Source organism: Falco punctatus (assembly GCF_963210335.1).
Source record: "Falco punctatus genome assembly, chromosome: 4".
Lineage (NCBI taxonomy): Eukaryota > Metazoa > Chordata > Aves > Falconiformes > Falconidae > Falco > Falco punctatus.
The window spans coordinates 55,924,862-55,937,219 of record NC_137583.1 but is presented as its reverse complement, the minus strand read 5'-3'; the positions used below and the strand labels follow the sequence as shown (position 1 = coordinate 55,937,219).

The 12,358-nt window shown below is 40.7% G+C and overlaps 1 protein-coding gene across 3 annotated transcripts in view; it reads right to left on the bottom strand.

Moving 5' to 3' along the window:
- Positions 1–11,791, bottom strand: part of CTDSPL (CTD small phosphatase like) — an 84,699-nt gene extending 72,908 nt beyond the window's left edge. For 2 of the 3 annotated variants that reach the window (XM_080383021.1, XM_080383022.1), the window contains exon 1: positions 11,503–11,789. In XM_080383021.1, the coding sequence (XP_080239147.1) occupies positions 11,503–11,578 (76 nt within the window). In that variant the 5' untranslated portion in view covers positions 11,579–11,789. Of the gene's footprint in view, positions 1–11,502 lie in introns of all 3 variants that reach the window. The other variant, XM_080383020.1, reaches the window with a different exon arrangement.
- Between the last annotated feature and the right edge of the window lie 567 nt (positions 11,792–12,358).

Genomic DNA, 12,358 nt, shown 5'->3' with positions numbered 1-12,358 from the left:
ATTTTAGTACAAACACTACTCAAACAAATGCACATCCTTGTACACTAACATCACACCTTCTCAAGGGGTTGGAGTATGTTTTGTACAGACCGAGTACAAATCGTACTGCTAATCCCTTCTGGTCATCGTCACAAGGTTGCCTTCTGAGACGTTTGTGATTAGTTTCTTTTCACAGCGTATATCCCTGCTAATATTACTGGGATTTTGTTGTTGTTTGCTTGGTTTTGGTTTGTTTGCTTTATTTTTGGTGTGTGGGGGTGTATGTATTGTTTTTTTGGTTTTAGGAGCACAGAAGAATTATGTTTTAGGTTGCAAAGATCCAATAAATATTTTTAGATACACAATGTAGGAAGACTGCAAGCGCTATTTGAACAGTTTGGTGATACAAACACTTTTGGGTTGTTGAGGGAAGAACCAGAAATTTCTGGTGCAACAGGAATTTGCCACTGCAGAAATTGTATTTGAACAGAACCACAGTGGTGCCAGCTCAAGACTAAGTTTTGCACTTCAGGGCTTAATCTAGCATATTGCACAGTGCCAAATGAAATGGCATAATTTCATTCTCTCTATTTAGTACATATCCTGAAAGAACACTTTGAACAGAAATTATAAAGTGAAACCCTCCTCCTGATCTCATTGTTTCTTGAGATGTGGTATGGTAGCTGCTAAGTGCTATTCTGCACCTCATGGAAACAGCACCTTTCTGATGGATCTAGGGGCATCTGGTCCTTAGGAATCTATTGAAATTGTTTCTTACGCCTGAGGCAGGTGTTGTCTGTAAGCACATTTTTCTCCTTTTGTTAATATTACAGTCTTATAACATGAGATAGTAAAAGTATTCCGTTACTATGTTTAAGATTAACAACTGTTGGATTTAAAAGGTATTTCTAAGGTATTGAAGAGTCCATCACTACTGAAACAACTAAGGTAGTGACATTTTTAAAACCACTCTGCTCTCACAACTCGCTTCCTTGCTCAAACAATGCCAAACAGGTAATATAATAAAGTTCAGCAATAATAGTACAAGTAAATACAGGAATGAGACTTGAAGAGATTCCTCTTTCAAAACTGCCAAGTTTGATTTCCAGTTTTGTTCAAATTTTTATCCTTTTTCCTGCCATGACATGTTTAAAAAAAAAAAAAAAAGTGGCAGCAACTGTAGGGTAGCATGATGGGTACCAACAAGACCAGAAGACTTACAGACATACCACTACTCCCCTGCCTCAAACAATCATAATATCAACAGTAAATGCTCTTTGTAGTAATGTTAGTGTGTCTAAGTTGAAAGCATCCTTTTCCAATACAGATATCAAGAATTTGCTGGAGTGTTTCAAATTTCTTATGGGGCAGGAAAAAAAAGCATTCGAATTTCAGGTCACAGTCTGCATCAAATTGTCAGTTTTATCACGATAGCCTGGAGCCAGAAACATTCAAGTATTCAATCCACTCTGAGGGACATTTCTCTGGGTTTTTTTTATGGTTTCACTTTCATTCTCCATTAAACCTCACCATACTTACATCCTAGACATCTTTAATCTCAACAAGAGGGAATCTTCCAGAAAGACACAAGATTTTGAAATGTGAGGAAAAAAGAGCCCCACAACTATGTACTCAGATAAACCCGATTAAACAAATCCACTTAAAATCTCATTCCTTTGTGGATAAGCAGAGACCTCTACACAGATGCAAATTGTTTTACAGTTATGTTGTAAACCCACTCCTTCTGGGACTCTTCAATTTATGTCAATGTCTCATTAGCAAATGAATTGCACTGTAGATTGCATTCAGTACTCTTTTCCTTTTCTTTTCTTAATTCCCCAACTAACATAGAGTCGTGTAGAATCAAAAAGTGGTTTGCATTGCAAGGGACCCTAGAGACCATCTAGTTCCAACCCCCGTGCCATGGGCAGGGACACCTGCCCCCCGCCCCGGTGGCTCCCAGCCCCGTCCAGCCTGGCCTTGGGCACTGCCAGGGCTGGGGCACCCACAGCTGCTCTGTGCCAGCATCTCACCACCCTCACAGGGAAGAATTTCTCCCTCATACCTAATCTAAATCATCAGTGTAGATCTATATAATCTGTAAACTTTTTCAGTTTAACATAACCTTCCCCCTCCACACTTCCAAAACTCTCAAATAATTTTCAACTTACTGATTCTCAACAAAATCAGCTTCATATAAGAAGTCATGAGAATTGGCAGCTGGCCAACAAATGGCTTGGTGGAGCGAATCACCTTCCAGCACACATAATCCATTGCAGGAAGATTGTTGGTGAAAGTTCATGATAAATACAAGTGCAGATACTTGACATGTTCAGTTGTTCACTGTGTAAAGATATTTTCCCCTTCCTTCCCCTACTGACACACAATTCATATGCTGAAACATGATCGGTACCTTTATAATGTTATTTTTCAGTACCTTCCTAAGATTACTATTATAATAAATGCAAATTGCTGTCATTTAATTCAGTTTAGGAATTCCCAGATAAACTATTTTGGCAACCATATCTTCAAGGATTATGCAGGTCATCTGTACAATGTGTGAGCAAATGCTTACTTTCACCCAAATGGGATATTCTGTAATTCTGAAGCTGTGCTGTACTGTGGAGAGTCCTGGCATACTTCTCTATTATACTGGTTATTTTTCATGCATCTCCTCCCTTTAAACACAGCACAACATTCACTCAAGGTTTTTAACTGGTAGTTACAAAGAAGAAATGAGTGTCTTTGCTTTACCAAAGCTGCTATACAGTGGCAGTGATCCTGCATCAGACTCAAGATGGAAGACCTTTATCTTCCTAGATTTTAATAGGGAGTTAAGAAAGAGAGAATGTATCTCCTCCTAAGCTAGCTCCTATGTCATTTTGGCCAACCTGCCAGGAGCTAATCTGCCCGTGCAATATGGTTCAGGGTTCCTCATTACCACTATCTCACCCCCAAACATCTACTACAGCTTCTCATACTAGAATTAACCCTGGAGACAGTCACCAGAGCCAAACACCTCTGAGCCCCTTAAACTTCAGCATCAGAGCACAAAGAGGCAGCTGTTGCAATCCAGAACCTTATGACGAGAAAGCAGCAAGAAAGCAAAATACAGCCAGGGAAAGAATTAAAAAAAAAAAAACAACAAAAACAACCAAAGGTCAAAGCTTCACTCCAAAAATCCCTGCAAAAGACATGCTTAAAATGTTTTTCCTGACGTGCTTTGCTTTACAGTGTATTCAGCAAACGGTTAATGTAGGTCTTTAACCAATTTTAGTTTACAAGAAGTCCCATAAGCCCTTTTTTTAAAAAAAAATTGGTAAGGCTTTTGTTAAAGTTTAGTGAGATCCTTTATAATCTTAAAATCTTTCCAGGTGGTAAATATTAGATCTTTCAATGTGCTTGGTTGAAGCAAGTATAAATTATTAAGTATCTTCTAGGAAAATGTCACTATGAACCATTCCTTTGCAGAATGGAATACTTCTGTTGGAACTATCACTAGGAAAAATTGCTGACTTCACAGTTCGAGTAAACCTTACAACTTCAAAACCTATGCCCACCATTTTGAACTTTACTAAAGCTTTCCGATTAGATCCCCGGTAACCGCATGTACTTGCATTCATGGGTAACCCATGCAAGTACGTAGGTATTCAGGTACGTATATACAAAAAAGCTTTTGTGGACAAAACTAAAGCAGCACTGCATCCAAACTGTTAAATGCACACCGAGAACAACTTTGTACAAAATTCATACCTTTAAAAAGATTTGTTTATGAACATCACTTGAAAGAAACATGCCTGGATTCTTCTACGCATGTCCACTGTAATAGCACCCATTGTGGAAGAATTTCTTTCTGACAGCAAGGAAGAATGAAACCAATCCATCTACCCCAAAATGTTCCCCGAGGCTAGTTCATCTCCATGTGCTGGAGACAAATCCCTCCCTCCCTCTGACTCCCAGAGGCCAGGAGAGCAGTGCTATACACCAAGGAGATGACCAAGTTTTGCAAATCATCAAATAAACAAGAAAATTGAAAATCTTACTGCTGATTACAGCAGACAAGGAAACAGCAAAATGAGTTTAACTTGCTAATTCTGCTGGGAATCCTGGAAGACAACTCAGGAAGCATGACAGCTGCAGGGGTAGGGGAGAGCACTGTGGTGAATGAAAATCAATACATCACTTCCTACCAAGAAAATAAGAAGGTCCTGCAACAGTAGCAAAAAACAACGGACATAACTGACCAATCAGTTACTCACCAGAGATGATCTGACTTTCAACACTATCATCAATATACACACTGTAACTTCAGGTTGATGTTCATAAAATATTTGTTTCCTACAAAACTGTTCTGAATTTTATAAAAAAAATTTAAATTTACATACAAAAGAGGTTTTGACAAACCAGGCATCATTCTTTCGGGGTAGCTCTCTGTACAAAATATGTCCTGGGGCATTTTATTCACTCTGTCAGGCTTTAAATTTACTTATAACACTCAGAAGAGAGTAATAGTTCTTCCTTGCAAAAAGGAGTAAGGAAAAAGATCTCATTTTAAAAAAAATCCCAACATCCTTAGAACCCATCTACCATATATATACTCAGATTTAACTCAACAGATTTTCTAGATAATAGAATTCTAGCTTCTAGTACAGCCAATCGCTTCTAATAATGGGGTCTTTTTTTTTTTTTCCAAATTATACTTTATTATCTTGTACAAATAAAACAACATCTGGCACTTTATTGTGAGTGTTCATTTTGATAACACATTGACTAAAGCCTACAAAATTTATGTAGGCCCAACACCACGCACAGAACTTTTTCTGCTCATCTGTCTAAAGGTGGTATTTTTACTAGTATCTATATTACACAGTAGTAGCTGATCCTGAAAGGACCGTATAGGACTGACTTTGTTGGGATTTTTTTCTTATAGCAAACATTCTAGAAATACAAAAAGAAGCCAAAATTGTACCACAGTAGACAGTGTGGAACATATTTTTACTCTGATCTGTTTAGATGCTACTTACGCTTCCATATTTGTCACATCTATGTCCATTTTACACCTTAACCTCTCCAAGTAAAAATAAAGCAAGTTCCCGTGAAACTCTGGCAAAAGCAGAGTTTATAGAATATTAACATTTCCAACATGAAACTCTTAAAAACGCCTCTGGCTACATTACAGCACAAAAAGCATCTTTCTTCTCTGCCTGCCCACAGCCCCTTACAAAAAGATCTGGAAGTTGAGCAGAGCAGTTAAACCCATTGATACAATGTCATCCCGTTTGAGCCTCCTGCCCAGGAAGATGAGCTTGTATCAGCATCATTCAACAGAATAGACACATGAAGACTTCAGAGATGCTGCTGAACATTTTTGTGAGTTTTTTCAGATATTAGGAAAATTTCTCCACCAAAAGGGTTGTCAAACACTGGAACAGGCTGCCCAGGGAGGTGGTGGAGTCACCGTCCCTGGAGGTATTTAAAAGATGTGTAGATGTGGCACTTAGGGACATGGTTTAGCAGGGCTTGGCAGTGCTGGGTTAACAGCTAGACTCTTACAATCTTAAGGGTCTTTTCCAACCTAAATTATTCTATGATTTTCAAGCCAGTATCCACTTCTGAGAGGAATCAAATGGTACACAACCCTTACTAGCTATCCAGATGTGGTCTTTAAAGATCTAAATAGGCTTGCTCAGCTCTATCAACCACTCTCTTATTGCAGCTTGGAAGATTCCTTCCCCTTTCTGGGAATACTTATGAACTGGGATAAGGGAACACAGACAACCCCCCAACTGGTGGAGAGACCCACCAACTTCATCATAAGAGTACCCACCACCCAGGAGTAGTACGAAGATGGATGGGGTCAGAGCAGGTCAAGAGCCTGTAGCAGACACTAAACCTATTCCCTATCCTATTATCAGCCCCCATAGGGGCCCAGCAGCCCTCAAGAACCAAGACTTCATACCCGTCCTATGTACATGCACATGCCTATCTTCTCTCCCAGCAAGATCTATCCCCCAGGCAGGGAGGAGGAAGGGGAGGAGCAGGAAGAAGGATGAACCACATCTTCCAGTACTGATCCACACAGTGGGTAAAAACCTAAGAAGGCTGTAGGATCAAGCTTTGCTTTTCTTATTTTTTTTTTTTTTTGGAAGGAAAATGTTAAATCTTGTGGAAAGAAATAGTTCAAATATAATTCAAAGAAATCCATGCAAAATTCTCCATCAGGTAGGGTTGAGTAATGAACCAGTTCACTCCCCGGGTTAACATTTCCATATCCAGGATTGCCTGAAACTAGACTTTTAATAGAAAATGTAATACTGAGCAACTAGTGATCATTACCAACAGCTCTTCCAACCCAAAATTTAGCAGAAAACAAAGGCACACTTGCTTACTGAGTGAATATTTAAGATTCAACATATACAAAAATTGTGGGCTAGAACTAATTTGCAACCATTTTTATATTTGGGTGATGATTTTTACAAGATAGTAAACCCCATAAATTAAGTGTTCTGTGATGGAAAAATAAGCTTACCACAGTTAGACCCATCTACCTGGCAAATGGAAATATCATCTTTCACTGACACTGACCAGGGAAGCGAGTTCCATTTCTCTTAGCTTTCACATTCTCAGCATTTTAGTTTCATTATCACTTTAAAGAAACAAACATAGACCCATCATCCAAAGGCTTATTCGGAATGTTCAGCTTAAATTCTGAAAGTGTAGCATCGATCACACTGCATTTCAGTGATTATGTCAGAAATGGTATTTGCATTTCTGAATACTGAATTGACAAAATGTAGGTCAACCTTGGTTTTTTAAAGGCATGTTAAACTTCTAAACACTTTAGTTAAATCACTGCATTGAAACAAATATGAATTTGAGATGACATGCACTATGAAGAAATGATAATGCTGCAGCTTACAGACATGGACTGAATACTAGATATTCATGCAAATTATCATCCACATTACTGTCAGCACACTTCAGCTTGTTAACTGCTACCCTAAATCAAATCCTGGGTTACTACAGTCTCCCTGGTACATAAAACCTACTGTATGGTTACTCTGGTTTCATATAACAGCTTTGTCATTAGTTAATGATTTAAAATTTTATCCTCTGTGAGCAATTCACATTCCAATGTAGCGCTGGAGTGGCTTCAAACACCTTTTTTTTTTTTTTTTAACACTAGTTTATAGTTAAAATCCTGAAGTTAATATAAAAATTTGTTGAAACAATGTCTCAGGAACATTAACATACGTTCACATGTTTGAGTATTCTAAATCCAGGTGATGTAATGGCAAAAAAGAGTATTCAAGATATTTTCATAGGTTTTCAAAATTATTTTTACTGAAGACACAGTAAGGACACTTCTTTTGGCTTTTAATGCGAGATCTTAAGAACTGTTATTGTAATGATTTAGTTTCCACTGTGAACCTTTTTCGAATAATCTATTGCAGAATAAAGTACACTTCTGCAGGGACAGTAAAACATTCAGTTACTCTAAATAACTGACAATAGATGCTCAGCTGACAGACAAATTTTATAGAAGTCAGGACAGATGCATCTGAAGAGAGAAAACACAACACCACAGCCTGAGGGTGATACCTGAAGGAGGCTGGACTATTATTACGCTACTACTTAACTTGGCACATGTAAATGTCGAAGAACTTGCATCATTTATGAGGATCAAATTAAAGCATGTAGGTAAAATAGAGAAATTCACTTATTTGGACTGAATGCCTATTACCCACCAATGATCACACTCTCTACATTACACTCAGTGCAAAGACTTGTCAGTACTGCACTGTTTTCTATATTTAACCATATAGATTTTACATTAGAGTCACTGTTCAACTCCTTAATAAGAGTTAATACTTTCCTTATAAAAATAAACATTTTATCTGTAGAACTGATTATGCAGGGATTCAGATTTTCAGTTTTTCTTTGTGGTTTTCATCTATAGTTTTTCTTAGCTGCTCTCCTTTATTGGCGATACAATAAATCCCTTTTCACAAACTTAAGCCCCCATTTTAATTTCAAGTTACAAGTCTTGTTAATGCCTCCAACTTCCAGAAGTGCCAAATGACCACAACATAAAATATTTCTGCAAGAATTACCACTTTCATTACTTAAAAAATAAACAGGGAATTCAATTCTCAATGAATTTAGTGCTCAAAATATCTTTAATCACCTACTATCACTTCCAGTAGGGAGAAAGTAAGTTTCTGTTTGCCAGAACTAATTTAACAACATAGACAGGGACGAAAAACCTCCGGAGGCATGACCACCACAGGCATTTCAGAACAAACGTTACAATAATACAATTTAATTGTAGCAACTTTCCATGCTCAGCTTTCATTTTGACAGACAACTAAATACAGTGCACCACCATGTGGCAACATACTCACGAATGGTTCACGTACCAAGATCTGTTTTTTTCCACTTTCAAAATTTTTTACTATTTGTTAAGAATAAATGTTAACAATCCCATCTTAGTATTAAAAAAGCTCCTTTTAAACGAGCTGTCACAGCTTCACTTGGCTCAAAAGCTAATTTTTAATACATCTGGATTAGCAAAAAAATATTCAGGCATTTTTATTTGTACAGCACAGTATTAACCTAAAACCTTAACTGCCCCAGGACCAGAGAACAGCTCTGTTTCTTGCCAATCACGCTCCCTTGCACAAGCGAAATTGGGCATAAGCATTAAAAACATAAACCGCATTTTTTACAAAACAAATCAAGCTAAATGCTGAACTCATGGCTGATTAAAAGCTTCAGAAAATCTTAGGGAAAAAAAACTGAACACTGGAAGGTATACACATGCATTATTTAGCAGTTGCTCAGCTACTGTAAAACTGCTTCTCTCCAGCTTAAAGAAAAATACCAATTTTTTCCATAAGAAACAGCAACAGAAGGTTCCAAAAATCCTACAAAAACCCTGACTCCTGAAGCCACTACATGCCACTTAATACCCTGAAGCATATTTCTGCAGCCAAATGCTAAACTCTAAGGGAAAATCAGGTTTTCATTAAACTGGACAGCCTTTGCTCACACAGTACAGTGCTGTTGTAATTCACTGTATCGTAAAATTTAAGATAGGTTCAGGTGATTCTTGTATTTGTTAAATAAAGAGTTAATTCATTGCGCTTTAAAGTATTTGTTTGCCATTTTGTACCAATATACTCCATTCAATCTGAATTAGCAGTGAAGATTCACTTTAAACATCAGTGTCTAAGATCCTGTCCGTGTTCACCGTTTCAGTGTCAGGCTCTCTGCGAGCTCACCAAACCCAAAGGCTTTGCTAAAACTGTTAAGAAATGTAACAGAAAATTGGGTGACGCCATATGCAACCAGAAAGGAAAGTAGGTAGCGCAACGGGTTCTCACAAGCTCTGTACCTTGAGCAGTGGGAAAACCTGTAGTGGAAGAGGCAGCAGCAAGCAGCACTCTCCTTCCAGAGTGCAGGATGGACAGACCTGCAATTCCTTTTCTGCAAAAGTTGTTCTGACACTATTGGAAAATCTCACCACAGAGTCAATCCAAAGCATGCACTTCAACAGCATTTAAAAAAAAACAAAAAAACCCAAAAAAACCTCCCCCAAAAAACACAGAGAAAAAACATTAATCCACCTCCTGTATTAAGATCATGCCGAGGTCCCCTCTTGCCTCAAACTCCAACTACTCTCCTTCCACTCTTTGCCAGCCCTCCCCTGCTAACGCGCAGCCTGAAAAGCCCTTGCTATGCAATTAAGACCATCATGATTCCGAGCCAAAGACAAACCAATAGCAAGAACACAATGCATATTATGCAAGTTACTGCATAGTTATGCAAGTTATATGCATATTTTCGCTACACAGAGTAGCTCACTGTACCGACGACTCTGAAGACACTTGTTTGATGTGGATGCTTACTCTTCTTTCAAGCTGTCAAATTTTCCTGCTTGCCTCAGCTGGCTTTTTTACACTAAAATTTCAACCAGCTGCTGACAATATTAGCAAAGCTCTTCCAGTACATACAATATAGGCCATTAAAGTCATAACAACATCTGAGCACAGAATCACGTAAGTTTACTCCAAACCCGGTCTTAGGAGACATCGTAGGCAGAGCACCAGCACCTTATTGACTGTAGATGCCCCACGTTCAACATTGCCAAAACAGAGGTAAACACATCTTGAGACAAACAAGGCATTGTGGTAGAAGTATCACTTCACAAGCTATGTGAATTAAAGAGAATTACATCAGCACTCCTATACTGAACAAAAAAATATTTTTTTGTTGAGACACCTCCCAACCTGACGGCTTTTTATTTTTTTAAATCTACCTCCACACTCCTCCTGCAGTCACCACAGTGAGATGAGAAGACAAGAGAATTCACATACAGCCTTTTGAAAGCAACAGGGATCAACTTCTCCAACGATACAGGACCCCTCAGTATTTACAAGATGAGTCACATAAAAATGGAAGCTTTCTGGGTACTAAAAGCATTGATTTTAGGGGGAGATATATCAATCTCCATTTTTAGAAGACCACTCAGAGGTCTATTACCATACCTACTAGGGCATATCGCCACACTATTTCTCATTTCTGTCCTTTCTCCCCTTTTTACCAGCACTGCCTGTAACAAAGCACAAACTTGTCACTCAACTTCCAAGATCTGTGAGCAATCACACACAACTCCCCAGAACCTGAACACTGCTGCTTACCCATGCCTTCCTCATTGCCAGCTGCAAAGGCACAACCACTTGCAGCCCAGGACCACTCCAAGCTTCCAAAAGGAAATAAGGTTAAGGGATTTCGTCAATATGCAGACTTTTGAGAAGCAGCAGCTCCTCCGGCCAAGCTGGATTCATCTTATTTTGGAGTAAAACGCAATCCAAATGTGATGCCTTACGCAAGCAACAACTGTTTATCTACAGAGTAAACAGAGCCCACTTTTAAAAGCAGCCCATGTTTCTTTCTGAGACGTCTAAGTATCCTCCAACAGCAAAACCTGAAAGCTACACAGATTCTTAAATGTGAGGCATGGAGAAATGCAGGAAAGTAGAGAGTAATCAGGAAACCTTTTTCCAAAAAGCGAGGGGGAGGGGGGAAGGATTAAATCTTTACAGCTGAGATTTGAAAATTTTCCAACACATCCAGCACAGGTATCCTTTTCCCTGAAACCGGGCACTAACTGCAAAGTGACAACCTCATGAAGTTACCTCGCCGACCCTCGAGGAACAAGAGTATTTTATTTACATAGCTACTGATTAAACTCCATAGTTAAAGCACTGTAACAAGTTCTCAGCTGTATCCAGCAAGTAGTTTCCAAGACCTTCATGCAAATATCTTCATCCCACAAAAAGAACCCAACCAAATCCAACAAACCCTCCTCTATTCCCAGCAGCCAGAGAGGATTATATGGTCACTGAAGAATGCAAGTTGTTACTACGTGCATTTTTAAGCACCGATTTCCAGGGAAAAAAACCCGAAACAGAACAAACAAAAAAAAAAATACACGAAGAAAGAAAGAAGGCAGCTCACCTTTATCCTGAGTGCAGGACAGGATCTCCTCCTCTTTGGGGTTAGTCACCTGGGTGATAATGGACGGGTTGTCCATGGAAACAGAGTGAGATTCCACCTGGCTATTTCCCTCCCAGAGGCAGGCTTGTGTGCGGGGAGGGGGGGTGTGGTGGGGGGATTTGTTTGTTGTTTAAAAATCAACACGCAGATTTATATTTAAAAAAGAAAACAACAACAAAAAAACCCAACTCTTCCAGGAGCGATGCCAAGCTGGGGGGGGGGGGGGGGGGGAGGGGGGGGGAGCACCGTGCACAGGGGCCCCTCCGGTAGCGCTGCCACCGCCGCCTCCTCCGGGCGCCAATTCTTCACGGGGAGGGGGGGGGGAAGGGGAGGGGGAAGGGGGGGGGGGGGTGTGAGACAAATTAACCCCCCCCTTAAAACCAAAATTAATTAATCCAATTCACCCCGCCGGGAAGCCCTCCGCAGCGCTCCCCCCGAGCCCCCGCCGGAGCCGCCGCCGCCTCCCGAGGCGGGGGAAGTGCCCCCGGCCCTCCGCGCCCGCCTCCCCCGCGGCGAGCCCCCGCCTCACGCCGCCCCCCGCATCCACCTGAGCCGCCCCGCGGGGCCTTCCCCCGAGCGCGTCCCCCGGCACAGCCCCCCGCGCCTACATACCCCGCCGCCGCCGCCGCCGCCGCCCTCCTCCGCGCCTATCTCATCCCCGCGCCCCCCCGCCCCGGCCCCCCTCACACCTCCGCCCCGGCCCTCCCTCCCCCCCACCCCCCTTCCCGCGGGCAGCGCTGCGGGCTCGGCGGAGCGACGCCGGGCCGCCCCCTCCTCCTCCGCCTCCTCCTCCTCCTCCTCCTCCTCCCCCCTTTCC